Genomic DNA, 21,954 nt, shown 5'->3' with positions numbered 1-21,954 from the left:
ACGGACTGCTGTTAGCTCGCAGGGGAAACGGGACAACTCCTGACCGCATGGCATTCTTTTGGGGGTGTTTATGGACTGACTCATAGGGATGCAGGTGGCGCTGTGGCTTAAACCACAGAGCCTAGGGCTTGCTGATCAGAAGGTCGGCAGTTCGAATCCCCGCGACAGGGTGAGCTCCCGTTGCTCTGTCCCAGCTCCTGCCAACCTAGCAGTTCGATAGCACATCAAAGTGCAAGTAGATAAATAGGTACCGCTTCAAACGGGAAGGTAAACGGCGTTTCCGTGTGCTGCTCTGGTTCGCCAGAAGCGGCTTTCTGATGCTGGCCACATGACCCAGAAGCTGTATGCCGGCTCCCTCGGCCAATAACGTGAGACGAGCGCCGCAACCCCAGAGTCGGTCACAACTGGACCTAATGGTCAGGGGTCCCTTTACCTTTACCTATGGACTCAGGAGAATACATATGGAATTTATTTAAAAGGGGGGAAAGTCTAACAACTCCCCCACTGCAGACTAAAAGCCTTCGTGTTCAGTGTCGGATGCAGACCTTGGTCTGTGTTTGTCCCTGCCAGCAATGAACTCTCAAACAGCAGCAGTTCCCAGCCTTTGAGTGTTTATTCTTCTTGCTCAGCCCTGGTTCTGCTACGTTCTTACACTGATGATTCCCAGCTAGTTCTATGTCAGTTTAGAAAAATATAAAGGAACAGGCCCCGACTCTTTCCTCAGGGCCTTTAGGTTTCTTGTCCTTCCTTCTCCAAACCTTCCTCTCTCCTTTTATAGCAAGCTCAGAGAGACTCCAGGCTGTCAGCTACTAGGCCAGTGGTTGGCCACTGTGAGAACAGGACGCTGGACCAAATGCAAGACAGCAAGAAAGACTTGAGGCTCATTTTTGTCCTGCAGCAAACAATATTTAAATGGCCCCGTCTTGTTGCTATAACATAACTCATCTAAGGTTGCATACCTGCACACCATACGTTTAAAGCACAGTCTCTCCCATCACCCCAAGAACCCTGGGCAATGTTATTTGTTAAATGTGCTGGGGATTTTAGCATTATTAGGCGTAAACTACAGTTCCCACGATGCTTTGCAGTGTTCTAAATGTTTGCTGTAGACGCAGCCATACATGTTATTTATAGCCTTGAGGCTCACTTTCTTTTTAATTGGAGGAAATACATACTAAAGTCAAAACAGCACCCGGACTGAATAAGAAGAGAACAAAAAGAAAGAAAGAAAGTTTATAGCCTTTGCAGTAGCTGTGATAGGATATATTTCTTAAGTTTATCCGATGCCAAAGCCTGATTAATTATTCACTTAATCCATAGCCATGATTGTGTTTAAACATTAATTTCAGTCCCAGGTGTGAGAACCATGCAGAGCGGCTGCCAAAGATCCCAGAATGATCAGATTTGGAGACATCTTGAAGGTGATCGGAGAATTCGGGAGGTTTCAGAAATGGCTGGTGCTGCTGATCTGCATCCCCAATTTCCTAATTCCCTTTCACGTGTTCGGACAAGTGTTCATTGTCATGGACGTGCCTCACTACTGCAACACGAACTGGATCCTTAATATTACCCAAAACCTGACCCAAGAGCAGCAGCTGAATTTGACCATTCCCAGGAAACTAGATGGCTCTTTTGAGGAATGTTCCATGTTTAGTCCTGTGGAAGGGGATATCGATTCAATCATAAAATATGGACTAAATTCCACAGAAGGCTGCCGAGATGGTTGGGTGTACCCCACAGATCCAACGCCGTCCTTGCTGACAGAGGTATTTTGCAGCCCTTGTTACATAATTCGGTTCTGTCTCTCCTGAAGTGTGTGCGCATGCACGCACATCAATTGATAACCACACTAGACAACTGTAAAGTGATTTCATTGGTGCTGCCCTTACAACTAAAACACTGGATAGGGGAACAGACAGGACAGGGAATGCTTTTGGGGGGGAAAGCCAGTGATCCTATGATAGTGTGGAGCTCGGATAGATTAGTGGCATTCCTCTTCTTTTAATCCAGATGTTGCATATCATGGGATAGTTATCTTGAAGCACTTTGATGTTGAAACCTGGTTGGATGATGTGCTTATTTAATGTCCATTCTTACTTTCCGAATCTGATTTCTGCCAGTATGAAACTACACTGTTTCAGAGATAATAAATTATTATTATTATTATTAGACAATTCAAGCAGGAGAGAGAGAGAGAGAGAGGGAGGAAAAGACGTCATATAGTCATTCCAGAACTTTACAGCAATGGATGTCAATAGCTACCAGACTTTTAGAGGACATCTGAAGGCAGCCCTGTTTAGGGAAGCTTTTAATCTTTAAGAAATTAGTGTATTTTAATATTTCTGTTGGAAGCCGCCCAGTGGCTGGGGAAACCCAGATGGGCGGGGTATAAATAATTAATAATATAATAATAATAATAATTAGTCCATGTTTCTTAAAGACAATTGCTTGTTAATTGTCTAGGTCTCAGTTGATTACTTTTAAAGAAATTAATGGCTTTCAGCCTGCATTCCCCAAGTATACTTTGTAGTTGTGGGAATTCTCCCTGCTTCCGGTTTCCCTGGTTTCCATTTTGTGAGGGAAACTCAGTATTAATGAGGTAAAAAAATAACAAGGCGTGAACGTTTAAACCGCTGTGTGATTTTTTTTTGGCTGGGATACAGTTTTTATACTGTGGTAATAAGGATTACCTTTAATAAGGAGATTATGCCAGATCGCACGTTTACCCAATTTTAGGCCTTGTAGGTCATGAGGGAGAGTCCTCTAACCATTTTGACACCTCTGTGAGGTAACGAGAAAGTTTTATTAATTTTTCTCTTAATTCCCACGTGAGATGAATTTGGAATATTAGAAGCAGAAATGTCCTGTTTTCAGAGGCTCTCCCAAAGCTACTAGCAAATGTTCATCTGTTCGTTTATGAGGATATTTCCATGCCACATTTCAAGTGAGCCTCGCAAGGCAGCTTACATAGGAATAACTAACTGAATGATAATTTAGGATACTAAATTGTGCCTTTTGCTCAATGCTTTTATTTGTATATTTTATTTGTAAATGTTTCTATATGTAAATTGTGCCTTTTACTCAATGTTTCTATTTGTATATTTTGTTTTGTTCTATTGTTGCTATGGCCATTGGCTAACTGCAAAATAAAGTTTATTTCATTCATTCATCTGTTTGTTTATGAAGACATTTCCACGTCACTTTTCAAGTGAGCCTCGCAAGGCAGCTTACATAGGAATATGCATACATTAGCACTCTGTTTGAAAAAAGAGCGAAAAAATTGGGAGACTTTTAAAAAACTAGAAATCGCCTTCCCTCAGGGAGGATGATGTTTCAGTAGTCAGGTTTGGTGGCAGTTAGGGGACGGAGAGATCACCTGAGGTGGAACAAGATGGTGGCTCTTTTCTCTCTCCTCTCCACAGGGGACAATTCTTTTTGAGCATTCTGGAATTTTCCCCAAAGAGGGGATTATTATTATTATTATTATTATTATTATTATTATTATTATTATTATCATCATCTTGCCCTACTTCCCAAAGGAGCCCAGGATGAGCCCAGGATGGCAAATAACAACTCAATTTTTTTTAAAAAAAGGGGGGGAGGGAACCCCACACACCCCTCTCAAAGTTGCGAAAAACCATGTCTTTCCACCACCAAATGCCTGGAGCTAACGGGAATGTTTTAAAATTCTGCCTCAGCGCTAATAATGAGGGTGAGGAGATTCACCTCACCAGGGAAGGTATTCTGTAAGTGAGGGGACTTGACCAAAGTGGAGCAAAAATGGAGGCCATCCTTCAGCATAAGGCCCAGGGCGGGTCACAACAATAAAATGGTATACATTATGAAAGCAAGTGAAACAGTTAAATTTTTAAAAAGAGCAGGCTAAAACTACCCAAACAAAACCAGAAACAGTGTGGATTTGTGATATACTGTACACAATGCAGTGTCAGGTGAGGGAAGTACAAGGATTTTTCTTCTTTTTCTTTAGTTTGACTTGGTTTGTGACCGAAATAACTTAAAAGACGTCTCTCAATCTATTTACATGGCGGGTGGTCTTGTGGGAGCCCTGATCCTTGGCCCGCTGAGCGACTTGTAAGTATAACTTTGAGATGTCGTGGAGAAGCCGAGAGAAAATGGCCACTCCCATTTTCAGGAGGTGAAGGGGAGAGGCGTTTCTGCAATCCTCATTGGAGGCCCTTCTTTGTGTGCCTCCTCATTGAGAAGCCCGGAGGGTGGCAACACGAGAACGGGGCCTTTTCTGCAGTGGCTCCCTATTTGTGGAATGCTCTCCCCAGGGAGGTTCACCTAGTGCCTTCATTATATATTTTTAGGTTTAAGGAGAAAATATTCCTCTTCAACGAGGCCTTTGGGAAGGGGGGAGCGGGTCATGGTTTTGATGTTTTGTTTTTAATCATTTACTTGTTTTTTATCCTGTATTTTATGCTGTGAACCGCCCTGAGATCTTACAATATAAACCATCATCATCCCCACAATAACTCTGGGCTTATCCTCACTTCCTCTTGTCCCCCTGCTTTCCTCTCGAGGAAAGCTGCTCTTTGTAGCACTCAGTCGGAACAAATGGCAATTTGAGTTTCCCCGAAGCACCATTTGTTCCGATCTATCGCTAAAGAGCGGGTTTTCCCTTGGAAAGGAGCAGGACAAGGGGGAAACCACTCAGACCTGTGGTTTCTGGGCACAGTAGAAGCGGAAGTCCTCTGTGAGGTAGGCTCCCTTTTGCAGATTGACCCATCTTGTATTGCATTTCCCTCCTCCAGGATTGGAAGTCACAAGATGATCCTGCTCAGCCTCCTCCTCATGGGCTCCTTTGGTGTTGGGGCAGGATTTTCTCCACATTTCTACGTCTACACCACCCTGAGATTCATCGTGGGCGCTGGTTTTGCTGGGATCAGCATCAGCATGTCAGCTTTAAGTGAGATACTTCCGCTTCTCTGGAGAGATTTAGGCCTTGCTGTCAAAAGAGTCACACTCTTTCCACAACTGCTATCCTCCAGATGTTTTGCACCACAACAGTTTTGCTGGCTGGGGGCAGTGCAAGTTATAGCCCAACACATCTGTGGGGCATCTGGTTGGGGGCACTGCCTTACTCTATCCAACCTGCACAACTTGCTTTTTACAAATATATTGCCCTCCCCAAATACAGTGGTACCTCGGTTTACGTCTGCAATGCGTTCCGCGGAAGCAGTCGCTCACCGAAGTGGTCGCTTGCCGAAGGCACGCTTCTCTGCGTGCGCAAATCGCCGATAGAGCGCTTCTGTGCACGCACGCGCTGCGCAGATCGTGGCTGTGCATCTGACGCCATGGGACCCGGATGTAAACACTTCCGGGTCCGCGGCGGTCGCTCGCCGAGGTAGGCGTAAACCGAGGTTTGACTGTAGATATATTTTCTCTCAAGGTAACATTGTTTAAAGGTGAATGTTGAGGTGCAGTGCCGGATTTACGTATAAGCTAAACAAGCTATAGCTTAGGGCCCCACTCTTTTGGGGGCCCCCCAAAAATGTAAAGGAAAAAACCTGAATGTACATTTCCAAAATATAAGATAAAAAACAAATAGAATAAAACCTACGTACAGCAACAGTGTTTTGTGTTGTGTAGGCTCCTATGATGTAAGTCATGGGCCCTGCCTGCTAGCCTGCTCCCTAAAATATCACTGGTTTGCTCATTTCTATATATAGGGCGCCTACATTCTGCATGAACTGGTTGCACGGCAACATGTGCAAATGGCTTTAGATACCTATTAGGTCCATAAAAGACCATACGGCATATATTCAACACAAAACAGCGACAATTTGTTGTTGACAAAGGATAGCTGGGCCTATAAAGGGCCCCATTACCTTCAGTAGCTTAGGGCCTCATCAAACCTAAATCCGGCCCTGTTGAGGTACAGTGTCATCATTCCGTACAGAAGCATCCCAACCAAGAAATGAGATGCGTCTATGCCATAGCTGCCAAGTTATCCCTTTTTTAAAGGGATTTTCCCTTATGCTGAATAGGCTTCCTCGCGAGAAAAGGGAAAACTTGGCAGCTATGGTCTATGCACTTCCGGACATGCGTAGATGCGACTTTTGAAGCTGGTGGCTGTCATTTTTGGTGCCCATAGAAGGGCAAATTGGAAAGAAAAAAAATGGCCGCCAACGGGAGATGAAGTGATACGGGGGACCACCAGGAAAAGGTAAGTAAAAAGGGGGTTTTCCCGGGGGAAACGGGGTACTTGGCAGCTATGATGACACCTGCCTAGCTAAGGAAAGAGCCAGGCTGTGCCAGCTACTTCAGGTGAAGTCTGATGGACATGATTTGTGTGTTTGTGTAAATGTGTCTCACAAACTGGGGACCCAATCCAAATAATCAATAACTGCTGCAAGCGTTCCAGCCTCCTCCTCCTTGACATCATCACATTAATCCGCTGTTATTTAAAAATAGCTGATAATAAAGCCGGGTGGTTAAATGATTTTATTTTATTTATAAAAAAATGTGAGTGACTGACAATGGTAGGGTCTTTTTCAGATACTGATTGTAACTTGAACCCTTTTAGCTTCGGAGTGGGTTGGGCCTTCCTATCGCCCACTTGCGATGATCATCAGCTACTGCTTCCAAGGCATTGGGCAGATGGCCTTGGCTGGTTTGGCATACTCGATCCGTGACTGGAGGAACTACCAGTTTGCTGGCTCTGCTCCAGCATTTGCCCTCTTTTTTTACATATGGTGAGTGTGCACAAGAACCAGAAATGAGCATAATGGGGCTGTGTGTAAAATAATACAGCATACTATATCATTAAGAGTAACAGTAACATAGGCTCATAACCACCCTGTGTTTTAAGATCTGTCATATTTTATGATCTGCCAGGGACCAAGATAAAGCTCTATTTAGCTGGGGACCAAAATACCTGAAGGAGTACCTCTCACCCAAGCTGCCCCTGAGTTAAGATCTGAGAGAAAAGATATGAATCCCTGTGGACCCACTAGTGTGGGTGATCAACAAAACAATTGGCTGGATGCTTGGATTCGAAACATAGGGCTTTGTACACTCTTCTGCAGGGAGAGAGCCCCAGTAGCAGAGACTGAACTCACAAACATCAAGCATCAGTATAGCATTAGGAATATAGGTTGTTATACCTTTTTATGCCAAACACAGCAGTTGACCTCTTCCTACCCCTCTTGCAATGAGCAGATCACACACACTGGCAAGTAAGTTTTAAAATATTTACTTACAGATTCAAGGTCTCAGTCCATGCGTTGTTCCATACAGCAGCAAGGAAAATACAGGCAAAGTGCTCTTAGGCAGAAAATACAGAATATAGTTCCAAACACATGCTGTAAGATTGGGAGCAAGCTTCCACACATATCCTCCTTCATTGGTTATATGATGCAGAGGCTTCACTTCTCTTTGGACTGATGAGTCTATCTAGGAATACAACTCTATGGTCCTTAACCCCTTCATGCACGAACTAGCAGTCATGCATACTTAGAGTTGACTGCAATATCCCACACTATTGTGGGAACCTCTTTTGTTTGTACTGCAACTGAAAGAGAACTGTTGTGCAACAACCCAGGAGACTGGTTCATTAGGGTGAATGGCATAGCTGCCAAGTTATCCCTTTTTTTAAGGGAAATTCCCTTATGCTGAATAGGCTTCCTCATGAGAAAAGGGAAAACTTGGCAGCTATGGTGAATGGGGCACATCCCCAGCAATCTCAATCTGCCCTTAGATGGCTCCCACTTGCCTTCTTTCTTACAAAATGACACTGCCTGCCAGCTTCTTAGTCTCAGCATTATCCCTTGTATAACTCAGCAGGGAGGAGAATGAGGATACAGGGCTCACCCAGACTTGCCCTTGCCCTGCTGTTTCCCCCCCGGGAAACTTGATTTTTACCACTGAATTAAAGCAAAGTTTTCTCCTGATTGACATTTGCTCCAATTTATTCCCAGGGGAAATAGCGGGACAAGAGCAAAGCTGCCTAGAAAGCATGGGACCAGTGCCGGATTTACGTATAAGCTAAACAAGCTATAGCTTAGGGCCCCACTCTCTTGGGGGGTCCCATTTTTTTTAAAAGAAAATAAACCACGATGTACATTTCCAAAATATAAGATAAAAAACAAATAAAATAAAGCCTACATACACCAACAGTTTTTTGTGTTGTGTAGGCTCCTATGATGTAAGTAATGGGCCCTGCCTGCTTGCCTGCTCCCTAAAAACAGCAGCAATTTGTTGTTGACAAAGGACAGCTGGACATATAAAGGGCCCCATTACCTTCAGTAGCTTAGGGCCTCGTCACACCTAAATTCAGCCCTGCATGGGACAAACAGGAAACTGCTTGGACCCGTGCGTGTGGACAAGCCCACAACTAGAATTAGTTGGCCCTGCCACTGGCTCTTTCTCCACCTACTGTTCACAAACTCTTGTCTTTTTCAGGGTTCTTCCCAAGTCTGCGCGATGGCTTGTGACAAAAGGGAAGGTCGAGGAAGCCAAAAAGGTGCTTCGAAAGGCTGCTTCCATTAACAAACGAACCATCTCAGAGGAACTACTCAACCAGGTAGCAAAGCCTGGGATGTCTATTGCTCCTTTTCCGAAAATGTCTGGGGAGGATATGGAGGGAAAGCGGCATAGAAACACAATAGATCAAATCAATCCAATACTCTAGTCTCTCATGCTGCATTAGAATTTTTTTTAAAAGAATCTGTTGCATATCCACCTCAAGCATCCCTTATTAAGCTGTTAACCTGTCCCTACAAATTCATTTTATTTTATTTACTACAAAATCATAGCTGTCAACCCTCCCGTTTTTCCCGGGAAACCCCCGTATTTAAATCCGTTTCCCGCTGTCATCCTGAATTGAAAGCAGCTCCTGCCGGCCAGGGAGGCTCCTCAGCTGTGTAAATGTCCCGGCTCCCGGCTGGCTGCTCGCTCACTTGGCTTGCCGAGTGCTGCCGGAAATCGCCTCTGTGCATGCGATTTCTGGTGCCCAGACATGCGAACACGGGCAGCCTGGCACCGGAAGTCACTTCTGTGCATGTCTGGACATGCGCAGAACGGATTTCCGGTGCCGTGCCGCTGCTGATCCCTTATTTTCCAATCCGGAAGTTGACAGCTATGCAAAATGTATATCCTACCCTTCCTCCAAGCTTACACCAGGTGGGAAACGTTCTCCAGATGTTGTGGAACTGCAGCTCCCATCACCCTCAGTGAGTATAACCAAGGCTGGGGAATCACATGAGTTACAGTTCAAAAACATCTGGAAGACCACAGGTTACCCACATTTGGCTTACATGGTTCCCCATTCCCTGCTTTAGCCTCCTTACAGGCATGTGAGATTTGGGCAGGGGGAGAGATGAGTCGAAGTACACCCAGTGAGTTTTGTGGCTGAGTGGAATCTCTCCAGTCTTAGTTCAACTTGCTAACCCACCTGGCACTCTGGTTGTTTTGGACTAAAACTCCCATCAGCCCAAGCCAGCACAGTTGCCCTGGCAGATGGGTCTGATGGGAGTTGTAGTTCAAAGCCACTGGAGGGCACCAGGTTGGGGAAAGCTGTCCTTGATTCTGGCTGATGTTCTGTGTCTGTCTTATCTTGCACATTTTGAAGCTGGCTCCAGAAGAGAAGGTGAAATCCGGGAATATCCTGGATCTTTGCAAGAAGCCGCGTCTAAGGATTTTGACTTTAATCATGGCCATAGTCTGGTAAGAATTCTGAAGTACTGTACATTAATTCAGCAACCAATATATAATATTTACAGTATGTGGCTTCAATTTTGTGTGTGGACAGACATCAGTTGTTTAAACTTCCTTGTTATTGTTTCTTCATGTATAAAATGAGCACAGCCAGCAACTTATGGCTAAACCTTTGACCTTTGTATGGTCTAAGGCAGGACTTTTCTCTTACCCTTGGTTGCTACACTTCCAGGGTGGCTGACAAATGAAAGCATAGCACACATGCTACAAATATCAAGAATTGCCAAATAAACAAGAGCGGTAAGCAGCAAGGAAAGCACAAAAATCAGTGGAATGGGTGGAACGAAAACCATACCCACTTGTCAAACAAAGGTCTTTGCCAGGTGCCAAAATGACATCAGAGTTGCTGTCATGCAGGCCTGCTTCTGGAGCACATGTTCTGCAAATACGATGCCTCTGAGGTGATCCTTTTTCAAGTCACCATCTTTGGATGATGGTGGTCCAGGAAGAAGTGCCTTGGCAAATGACTGCAAGGTTCAGGCAGGGCTGTGTGACAGAATCCAGCCATTGAGATCTGCATCTAGCTAGCTGCACACACAGCTCCCGGTCAAACAGAACATAGGAATGTTTTGGGCAATGGGCAAAATGCTTTTCCTGTACCCAGAGGAATAGTTTTTTTTTTTTTGAGAAGCAAAGCCTTTATTTTTGCTGTTGCAACAGGGTCCTTCCCCTCACACAAGAGATCAAGGAAGGAACCCAAAACAAAAGAGAACCTCCACTTTTATCAGTTTTCCCATCACCAAGAAATACCCCCAAAATACATCATTCCTACATCACAGCTACATAATCAATACCTCACAAAAAGGGAGGGTTCAAGGTAGGAATCTATTTTTTTAAAAAAAACTTTATTAAGGTTTAAGTTAAAATACAGTCCATACATACTCGAAAACCACAATCATACCAAACCATCACAAATTCATAAATCATATGTAAATAATAATATACAAAAGTATACAAAAATCATATATAAATCATAATATACAAAAGTCATACATAAATCATAATATACAAAATCATATAAATCATATAATAATAAAGTGAGGGGAAAAAAGAGAAAAGAGAATACTGCTAATAGAAACTGAAGCTTTCATCACTAAATAATAATAATAAAGACAATCATCGTGCATTGAAAATAGTGATAAACATAATATTCCAGGACATAAAGAAAAAAGAAAAAGAAAGGAAAAAAGAAAGGGTGAAAAAAGAGAGAGAGAAACATACAATTGTCTCATCATTCACATCCAAAAACAACCAATAACAGTATCCTCTAAATTCCTAAAAGATCTCGATCTCGTACCTATGTTCCTCCCACTAAAGGAATAGTTTTTAGGCTGTTTTTTTATCAGTCTTCATGACACACATTGACACCACCTGTTTTGTTGTTGTTTCACTATAGTTTCCAAGAGGCAGCTGTGTTAGTCCGAGGCAGCAAAAAAGAGAAGAGTTGGCTTCTTCTGAGACTTCAAACACTGCCTATAAAGTTTCACAGCCATGAGGACTAGGATTTTAAAATGATAATTTAGACTCTGAGGAAGCTGAATTCTGCGTCCAGTTCTGGGACATTGCAGAACTGCATCACATGCAGCACCCTGGTTCTAACCAGCACTGAAGTTTAGTGGTGGGCTTGTGTGAGCCAGGAATTAAAATGAACAATAGTAATAAATGCAGAATGAATAGCAATTTCTTGCTTTGTTCTCAGGTTTGCAGACAGTCTTGTGTATTATGGAGTGAGCCACCAGGTTGGGGATTTTGGCTTGGACATCTACATGACCCAGCTTGTGTTTGGAGCTGTGGAAATACCGACTCGAGCCTCCTGTATCTTCCTCCTCCAGTGGATGGGGAGGAAGAAATGCCAGGCTGCTTGGCTTCTCCTGAGCGGAGTTGTGTGTTTGATCATCCCTGCTATTCCAACAGGTAAAAAAGCCACTTGAGAGAGAAAATCTGGAAGGCAAGCTGCAAGGCAGACAAGGGGAACCTGCAGCCCTCCAGATGTTGCTGGATTTCAACTCCCATCATCCCTGAGCATTGACCATCTTGGCTGGGGGATGATGGGAGTTGAAGTTCAACATCTGGCAGGCCACAGATCCCCCATCCCCAATGTAAGATGTGACCCAAAGGCCCCTGGCTATACAGAGCTACTTCAGAAGGATCACAGATGTATGCCTGTGTATTCTCAGAACTCGTCTCGTGTTTGTGCAGTGTGTTCCCCCTTTTATCTCTTTCTTCTTAGAGAGGACATAACAGGCAAGCACTGTTGAAGTTAATAGGAGCTATAAGGCCTGAGCCCTGGGTCTTTTGCACTGGGGACTCGATCTTCTGCCCCTTGCTTCTTTTTTGAGCCATGGAGAAATTGAAACTGAGAGCTTCTACAAGCAAAGCAAGTGCTCTAATACTGCCAGTCTTCTCCCCAAATGGGCCCCAGAAACCATTCTAGCTACCCATGGATTTGTGGTGACAATAGCTCCGGATTTCCGTAGGACCACAGATGACATTTCAGAACTGGATTAGACAACAATGCCTTACCTTGATGTTTTGTGGTCTGGTGATTTCTAACCTCACTTGCCTGTCTTTGCCCAGACTTCCCTGTGATCGTGACTGTGCTGGCTGTTATTGGCAAGTCTGCATTGGCTGCCTCCTTTTCAACCACATATGTGTTTTCTGCTGAAATCTTTCCCACAGTTATCAGGTGAGGATCTCTTGGGTGTAGGGGCATGGAAAATGAATTTCCTCTTTCACCTTTACCTGGGCAGTTTTATCCACAGGCATAATGACAACAATCCCAATCTAAGTTGTGAGAGACATTGGGGGGGCAGGGCAAGGATGGTAACACGGAGGTTATTTGCCAGTTGGATGTTGGAGATTTTCAGACATGTTTATTCGTCTGCAACCTGAAATATTGAATAGTTACAATCCATGCTAGAAAACCTAGGAAATTGCCATATACCAACAAGAGGCAATGTTGCATTGTGGTTAGTGTGTCGGATTAGGACCTGGGAGACCAGGGTTCAAATTCCCACTCAGCCATGAAGCTCAGTGGCTCCCCTTGTCTCTCTCAGCTTAACCTACCCCACAGGATTATTGTGAGGGCTAAATGAGGAGGGGGAGAACCATGTACACTTGAGCTCCTCGGAGAAAAACCATGGGATATAAATATAACAAACAAATAAATAACCAAGCAAGAAAGTAGTGTCTCTCCAGGGTATGAGGAAGACATATAGGACTCTCCTTCCTTGGGGGTTTTTAAGCAGAGGTTGGATGGCCATCTGTCATGGATTATCTAGTTGAGATTCCTGCATTGCAGGGGGTTGGACTCGATGACCCTCGGGTGTCCCTTCCAACTCTTATGATTCCATAATTCTAAATTTCCCACCACCTGGTATATTACCTGGTTTCTTTAAAACTAGTGGTCAACTGAAAGGGGGGCTTTAATCTGTACATTTTGCATGAGAACTATATTTTATTCTATGTAACAAAGAAATATAGTAGATATGACTGTGGTTTTATTCTATATGTAGTGGCTTTTGGTGTTTTTGGATGATGCCCATGGCCTTTTGGCTTGTGCAACAAAAAGTTTATGATGAAAGTTTATGACGATGGTATCGTTTAACTGGAGGTATAAGCAAAAGATTCAAGTGCCTGAACTCTGCAGTCTTCAGTGTACAAAGCATCTTCTGAAAGTTCTGAGATATGAATCCTCCACATATTGTGCTCTAAATAAGTGTGGGACATTGACAGTATATCTTGTCAACTTTGTGTTGGACCTGACCCCAATGCTCTTCCGAAGCAAAATAAAGGGCAGCATTGTGTTGTGCCCCAAGGGATGCCATCCAGCTACCGGTAGGAGCCTCAGACCAAGGAACGTAAAGCCTTTTACCAAAATGCTTGCCCAAGAGAGCAGTTAGCAATGAAATGAATGAGCCCAACTTTAGGCATGTTCATTGATTTCAGTGAGTCTGTTCTGAGTAAAGCATAATTGAACACCATCCAATGTATACAGGTACATATTTTCATGAAAACAACATATTTTAAATGCATTGTGTTTGGCAAAATTGATTGCAAAGATGGGTGCAAAATTGCATACTTATAATGTGTATAATGTGCACTAAAATGATGAAATCACAAACTGCATTTAAGACTGAACCCCCCCCCCCCCGAGAACATTAGAGATCCCAAAACCGAGATATTTGTCCTTTCCTTCCTGTTGTGTAATTGTTTACTGCATGGTGTGGGTGATTTGCTTCTGGAAACTTGCCCCTGGCAGAGCACATCTGTCTGCGCCTCCTTTCAGGCATCGCTCTCTGTGTTTTGCTACTTCCACCAGGCAAAGCAGTATAGGCTTGTGCTCCGTGGTTGGCAGAGTAGGCGGCATCCTTGCCCCGCTGGTTGTTCTCCTGGACAAATACCACCCTGCTATTCCCATGGTGATACTTGGAGGCACAGCACTGTTTGCGGGAATCCTCTGCTTTTTTCTTCCTGAGACGCAGAACCAAGATCTTCAGGACGACATAGGAGAATCCCCAGCAAGCCAGATGTGAGTTGCATGGGATTCTAGAAATATAATATGTATATAAGGTCACATTTTGTACATTGCATGCCCTCAGGTTGTTCCATTCTGCCCCCATCCCACTGTAAGTCCTGGTAAAACACTGCCCCTCTTTTGGGGAGAAGTAAGTCCACCGAGGACTTTTCTCCAGAATATAAAGGCCTAACTACATATGACAACATTCATGATGAATGCCTTTCGTGTTTTGGAAAATTTAGCACCAGGTTCCTGCCATGGTTGTTCCTGGGATTGTTCCTGGGATTGCAGTTTAAGCTTCTCTTCCCAATCTGTAATCTTTGTGAAATCTGCCCCCCACTGAAAGCAAATTAGCTGTCAGAAAATGCTAGGGTGGCTTAAGTTAGCAATAGTGTTCAGGGGTCTGGGGTAGGGAGGATTTGGTTGCCATAGAGGGGGAAATTTCATGGAGGCAGAGGAGAAAATGCATTCCTCACTCCATGCACTCTTATCTTGATAACAATCTGCTTCTGTGTCTCATACTTAGTTTAAACAAACACACAAATGTGATTGCTAATCGTGGGGTGACCAGTTTCATATAACCAACATGCTTAAGTCTAATTAATGTGTGAAGGGGTTAACACCATAGAGTAAGCTGTCCTGCCAGGCTTAGATATGCCATCCCCTCCGACATCCTGCTGATCAAAATTGGAATGCTTATCTTTTTGGTCTTCCGCCAGAGTGCTGTAGCAAAAAATGAGCGCCTTTTTGTCCAGTGCTCTGGCATGAGACTGCTGATTTGCGCAAGAGTACGGGACCAAAAAACAGGACATTTTGGGATCGAGTCAGAAGCCAGGATGGTTTCTGCTTACCCCAGGTAACCACAGATGGATGACAGCTTGGAAGTCTCCAAGGAAGAGATGACAGTGGTGGAGATGAGGCTAGTGGGCGATAGGAGGCTACTTTATTTCATGTTTATTTATATTCCCTTTCATTAGGTCCAACACGGCTGTCAACAGTAGCTTTGAAAATGGACTTGTGCAGAAAGAAGATCGCCAAACGAAAGAAGCCACCATCACTACACGCTTCTAGTAGAAATAACAAATCCACTTGGATCCAAAGGACGTTTAGTGAAGATGTCAGGGATGAGTGAATTGGTCGTTTTGATTTCTCCCAGTTTCTCATCTCTCGAAACTTAACTCTAGTTCTTCACATTCCCACACCAGTTTCTTCAGTCCTCATGAAGATTTACCAGCACTTTAATGTGAATTTCTCCCAATACGCACATTTTTGTACACATCTTTCTCTGATACAATGCATTTTGGTATGTTGTTTTCACTAATATATGCATTTCTATGCACACTTCAATATATGCATGTTCAATCACTTTGCTTGGCTGGAGAACAGCATTTCAATATTTGGGGAAGTGCCAGTCCCAAAGGACGACATATTGTTTCAAAAAGAGCAAACTCTGCTGGTTTGCCTTTCAGTGCAAACTGAATTGCATTCCTCTGCTCACATTAGAGCACTCAGTTCAACTCCCTAAATAACCTCAGTGGTGGAGGAACACACACTTTTTTTTTCATGCTCAAGGTCCCAGGTCCAATCACCAGGTTCTCCAATTAGGAAGCTCTCTGGATGAGGCATGTTTTGTGCATGCACCAAGTCACCAGTTCGAAATTCTGGAGAGATGTGATTAGACATCTCTAAGCAGCAACAAGGCAGCTTTGTGTGCTCATAAGACAGAAACGTGGCACAAGCAATATGGATTTGCTGACCCAGGTGCAGTGAAGCCGTGGGAAGTTGGGGCTAAGGCACGGTGAAGCTGCAAGCATTTGGGGACAAAAAGGGCTGCAACTTCATTTATTACAGGTGTCAGCAGGTTTTGGCGCAGGCGTTGGCAGGGTTAACCAAGATGAAGAATCGCCCCATGGCATACATCAAATTGGGGTGACTCGCTGTGAGCACCATCTTGGCCCACCAGTCCCCATCGGGGCGTTCAGACAGAAGCATCTCCCCTGGATCTCCTTAACAGCATAGCATAATTTTCAACCTTTTTGAATCCATAGCTCCCTTGACCAGCTGCATTCTTTCTGCAGCAGCCCTGTGGGGCTCCGGTGCCCAGTTACGTCACCCCTTGCCTGCAGAGCTAGCAGCCTCACCCTTTTTTGAACACCCTTCCTTGTGGAGTCTTCCCTCAGCCTCCTCTCTTCTCCCCTCCCCTTGGGAGTCCTCTGGGCAGCTGCTGCTGCCCCCCCCGGTCTTTGAACTGCCCCCTGCCTCAAAAAGAGGTGCCGCCTCACACTTCCCCACAGGGGCCTGGAAAGAGGATGCCCCCAGCCGTAGTGGCCCAACAGAGACTGGTCAAAGGTGAACATGAGGTCAGCACTTTACCATGGGAGGCAGCAGTGGGTGCAGCTGGGTCTGCTTAGCAGAAAGGTTCCCCTTCAGCCCTGGGCACTCAGCTCCCAGGCAGGAATTGCACACAGCAAGCACAAGAAAGGCCAGTGCACACACACACACCGTCCTGCGCAGCCTCCCATTTGTCTGTCCATTCCCAACAGCAAGGGCTGGTGGACTGGCTGTCTGGGCTCCCTCACCGAGTTGCTTGCTTACTCCAGGTCCGCCTCAGCACCATTCACCTTGGGAGCTTGTAGCCAGGGCTGCAACAAACAGCTGTGCAAGCCTTTGGAAGGCAGAGATGCAGGAGGACATCAGAGGAGAGAGGGAAAAGCAGGACTGAGGTCAGTGTTGCTCGTGGCACCCCTGACCATCATTCAAGGCACCCCAGGTTGCCACGGCACACGGGTTGAAAACCACTGGCAAAGCCGATTCCTTGGACCTGCGTGGGGCTCCCAACACCCTCTTTGACCAAGGATCCAACCCAATGCCTTGTTGTTGTTTAGTCGTTTAGTCGTGTCCGACTCTTCGTGACCCCATGGACCAGAGCATGCCAGGCACTCCTGTCTTCCACTGCCTCCCGCAGTTTGGTCAAACTCATGTTCGTAGCTTCGAGAACACTGTCCAACCATCTCGTCCTCTGTCATCCCCTTCTCCTAGTGCCCTCCATCTTTCCCAGCATCAGGGTCTTTTCCAGGGAGTCTTCTCTTCTCATGAGGTGGCCAAAGTATTGGAGCCTCAGCTTCACGATCTGTCCTTCCAGTGAGCACTCAGGGCCGATTTCCTTCAGAATGGATAGGTTTGATCTTCTTGCAGTCCATGGGACTCTCAAGAGTCTCCTCCAGCACCATAATTCAAAAGCACCAGTTCTTCGGCGATCAACCTTCTTTATGGTCCAGCTCTCACTTCCATACATCACTACTGGGAAAACCATAGCTTTAACTATACGGACCTTTGTTGGCAAGGTGATGTCTCTGCTTTTTAAGATGCTGTCTAGGTTTGTCATTGCTTTTCTCCCAAGAAGCAGGCGTCTTTTAATTTTGTGACTGCTGTCACCATCTGCAGTGATCAAGGAGCCCAAGAAAGTAAAATCTCTCACTGCCTCCATTTCTTCCCCTTCTATTTGCCAGGAGGTGATGGGACCATGATCTTGGTTTTTTTGATGTTGAGCTTCAGACCATATTTTGCGCTCTCCTCCTTCACCCTCATTAAAAGGTTCTTTAATTCCTCCTCACTTTCTGCCATCAAGGTTGTGTCATCTGCATATCTGAGGTTGTTGATATTTCTTCTGGCAATCTTAATTCCGGCTTGGGATTCATCTAGTCCAGCCTTTCACATGATGAATTCTGCATATAAGTTAAATAACCCAATGCCTTATCTGCCACCAAGTTGTGACAATTGCTATGAGGTGGGCAAAACCCCCAGACAGGCCCAATATCATGTGAAGGCAAATTCCTCCCTGGCCCTGAATATGGCGACCAAAAGTTTCCACAGCAAGCTCTCACACAGGGCCTGCCCGGCTGTCTGCCAGCCGACCTGCAGCATAACACTTAGGGTGGGAGGGCTGGGACTAGCTAATCCAGAGAGCAAGGTGCAGCTGGCTTATATTAAAGGCAGATTTAGGGCAGTGCGACCGAGCACTGAGCCAAGAGGGCACCACAACAATGACTTAGAACAGAGAGGTGGCGCCAAAGTTTGGCATTGCATAGGGCATTGCTGAAACGTGGAAGCCTAAAGTTCACCACTGCTTATATAGCCAGGGAGCAGACCAGAGGGAAGAAGTTTCCCCTCTGGTCCTCTCCAAGAGCTATGCCTGCGCTGGTGCCAGAGGTTTTCCTGGCATCATCATGGCTGTACTGAGCTGCAACTGCCACCTCCCTCCAGCTGTACTGTATTCCAAACAGTAAGCGGTCTTTTTTCTTTTTCTTTTTTTGCCATGCCAGATCCCCATGCTATGAAGCCTTTGGCACCTATACCCCCCAGGTTCATATTCTTACCCATGGCTCAGAATTTAATGCATAACTTGCTAGGAGTGGACTTTATAAACCTGGGAGTCCAGAAGGGTAATCAGCTGCTGATGGGCTTTCTGCCAGGAGGGAAGATTTAAAAAACCACAATCTCACCCACCACTATGCGACTTCACTGCAAAGAGGTTAACTGCCGATCAGAAGAGTGTTATCTTAATGGTTTGTGACTTCAGCTTGGCAAGCAGTAATTTAGCAGGGGAAGCTTCTCCCATCTCTTCTCTCTATTCCGTCCCAGGCGTCTGTTAAAGGCAGAGGAGCAGGGCCAGTAAAAGAAGGTGGAAATCTTTGGTGACAGTAGTTTCAAATAAAACCAAGCAACTATGATACTCAGAATGCATCTGGATGTTCTAGGGGGTGATGAAGTGAGCAGCAGTGCAGATCCCACATAATGGGAAATATAATGCAAGATTGGTTCCCAGGTGAAAATGGGTGGTTCTGATTTAGATTTCACTCCTTTGGAGCCACATCTAAGGGTCTTTCTGAACAAGGCCTGCTGAGTTCACCACCTTCCACATTCTATTCCAAACAGTAGCTAAGATGGCAGACACCTAATGGGAGACATTGCGTTGAATTCTGAAATTTGGACACATCCCCGTGTAAGGATAGGCATTTTCTATCTTTGAGAGATCAGCTTAATTTTGAAGGATTCGGTTTCTTCTGACTTGCCAGCTTTCCTTTGGAAAGCTGCATTCCTTGAAATTTATGGAATAGCGTTGCATGTTGATAAAATACAGTGTGCAACCTGTTCTTTTGGAATAATCAGTAATGATTGGTTCCTTTTTAAAATATGGTCTCTCTTTCTAGAGAGGAAAGAGAGGCAGAGGGTGGATTCAGACATGGGGGTTATTTCATTAGTTTCCCATGCCTTAATGCTAGAGCTTCTGTCTCAGTTTCTAACACTCTTTTTACACTGCATTAACTGTTATTTTAAGGAACTGTGACCTTTTGGATTATTTATACAGCCATGTCACACAGTGGGCATGGTGTGGCACAACAGCGGATGCCGTCGGACATGCTGCCACCCTCTATAGATATGCGTGCCCCTGTTCCCCCATGATTCTCCCATGAAAATAATAGAATTGTAGAGATGGAAGGGACCCCGAGGGTCATCCAGTCCAACCCCCTGCAATGCAGGAATCTCTGCTAAACCATCCACGACAGATGGCCATCCAACCTCTGCTTAAAAACCTCCAAGGGAAGAAGAGTGGAATACTGCCCCAGATTTCATCACGTGAATGGTGGTGGAATGATCCATCAAAAACGCAGGAAAAAGTGCTGTCTGAATGCCGCCAGAGAAGCAGTAAATCTGTGACTAGAGGCCCTTCCAGATTTGTCCTTGATCGTGGCTGTAGTGTGGAACCACTAGCAGTGGGCAAAAACAATACCAACAGTGAGATGGAACAAATTTGACAAGACGACAATCTGGGATTAAAAATTGGCTGCATTTTTATTGATTGCACATGTAGACAGGCCTTTGCTCAGGTGATAGGTGTATAGCCATTATCAGCCTCCTGATGGGGGGCAGAATTATAAAGGTCATGCCTGGGGTATGGACCACGTCAAGATGCTAGTCAACTGAGTTGGCCTTCCCTGGCCGCTGCTGGTGGCTGTGTGGTCCATATGCCCCACACTTAGCTTCTGGGCACTTAGACCCCTCTAACAGGGTGTCCTGAGATTGCACCTTCTTGAGGCTGGGGTGATGCACCAATTCAGCCCAATCCCAGTATTGGACTAAAGAGCCCACCCAATGCCTTATCCGCCAAAAGTTGTGACATTTGCCACGAGGAAGGCTAAACCTCCAAACGGGCCCAATTTGTCTGGAGGCAAATTAATCAAACATCATTTGTTATCATACAACCCAACCAGGGAGCACAGGGACGACATACAAATTTTCTCACTCAGTGCAAAATCAAAACGAAGATATCAAACTCACAAATTTTTAGGGAAGCCATACTTCAGGAAGCATTTCATTTCTAAGGAAACATGTCGTTGCTTTGCTGACACAACAAGACTCTGAAAGTGTGGTCTCCCCAGTCGAAACTTCCCCAGTGTTGAGAAAACACGGGCAGAAAATGCTATTCCTTTGCATAGAAAAAAGGATGGCTAACACGGTACCAAAAACATATTCTCTGAACCCAGGCTGCCTTTTGTTGTTACTGTTTCCTCGAGATGCAATCCAGGGCAAGGGAAATATAATTAATCTTCACCCCCTCCCACCTGGCGATGTTTCATTTTAGGCAGAGAGAAAGAGGAAAACATCTGGTTTTCCAGATGTTGACTGGGCAACATCTCCCATCATCCATGACCATTAGCCATGCAGGGAGGGGCTAATGAGGGTCGCAGGTTCCCCATTCATGCCCTAACCTGTACTTAAGCTTAAAAAATGGAAAAGAAAAAAGACAACACTTACCCCATGCTTTTCCAGTAACTGATTCAAGAGTAAAACAAACCATTTTTAGCAGACTTCATTTGCCCCAACCAAGTAAACTAAAGCTTGCACAAGACTTTAGCAACTCCTCCTGTCTCCATTGCTTGAACAGTGCTTGCCGCTAACTCCAACAAGATTTTGTCCTGTTGAGAAAGTGGGGTGTGCTCCAATGATACAGACGGGAACTGTGGGTGAGCTGGGCAGGAACTGCACTTCTTCCTTCCCACCACCAGGTGGCAGAGTCCAACAGGGATACAGTATATACATCTGGCCAACACTGTTCAATTCTGGCCCATGATGAGCAAACGGTGTAGATTGCTTTTGATGCAGAAACAAAAACATGACAGAATGAGATGTGCAGAAAGCAAGGGATTACAAACGAACTTTTCTTGGTTCCCCCGCTCTACCCTTTCTGTCTGTGTTTTCACTTTCGTGTTTTGTAAATGCTCAAAGCTGAAAAACAACAACCCACTTTTACAAACATTTTGGAACTTTTCAGAAACGCCCATTTGAGGGAGGTGACTTCTCTTATGTCATCAGCGAGCGCTCCAGGTGGAGAACAGCCTTTACCAAAGGTGTCATGGGCTTTGAAGACACTCGATCTCAGGACGCAAGGGAGAAATGTGCTAAGAGGAAGGCACGCTTGGCAAAAGCACACCGTGATCAACTCTCCTGGAAACCAATGTCCCCACTGTGGAAGGACGTGTGGATCCAGAATTGGCCTCCACAGTCACTTACGGACTCATTGTTAAGATCGAAGAAGAAGAAGAAGAAGAAGAAGAAGAAGAAGAAGAAGAAGAAGAAGCCTGTTGTCTATTGCTACTTTATTAGCAATGGAAGAGTACCTGTTTTGAAGGCTC

At 45.0% G+C, this 21,954-nt stretch overlaps 1 protein-coding gene across 3 annotated transcripts; it reads left to right on the top strand.

Moving 5' to 3' along the window:
• The first annotated feature begins 1,102 nt into the window (after window positions 1-1,102).
• LOC148684310 (solute carrier family 22 member 13-like) lies at window positions 1,103-21,889 on the top strand. 3 transcript variants are annotated; one of them, XM_088654456.1, is made up of 10 exons: window positions 1,103-1,766; window positions 3,989-4,092; window positions 4,776-4,930; window positions 6,551-6,719; window positions 8,428-8,548; window positions 9,596-9,690; window positions 11,441-11,655; window positions 12,319-12,427; window positions 14,063-14,272; window positions 15,238-15,610. In XM_088654456.1, the coding sequence occupies exons 1-10, from the start codon at window positions 1,395-1,397 to the stop codon at window positions 15,329-15,331; spliced, it is 1,644 nt and encodes a 547-aa protein (XP_088510582.1). In that variant the 5' UTR covers window positions 1,103-1,394; the 3' UTR covers window positions 15,332-15,610. The 3 variants fall into 3 exon arrangements, 2 of the variants coding, with proteins under 2 accessions (XP_088510582.1, XP_088510583.1); XR_015946464.1 differs by having other exon boundaries at window positions 1,323-1,766; window positions 13,257-14,272; window positions 15,238-15,605; XM_088654457.1 differs by lacking the exons at window positions 14,063-14,272; window positions 15,238-15,610 and adding an exon at window positions 21,594-21,889 and having other exon boundaries at window positions 1,318-1,766.
• Window positions 21,890-21,954: the final 65 nt, after the last annotated feature.

The sequence above is a fragment of the Zootoca vivipara genome, chromosome 11 (genome assembly GCF_965207765.1).
Source record: "Zootoca vivipara chromosome 11, rZooViv2.hap1.1, whole genome shotgun sequence".
NCBI classification, from domain to species: domain Eukaryota; kingdom Metazoa; phylum Chordata; class Lepidosauria; order Squamata; family Lacertidae; genus Zootoca; species Zootoca vivipara.
Note: the sequence above shows the minus strand (reverse complement) of the source record. Positions and strands in the feature narration are given on the sequence as shown.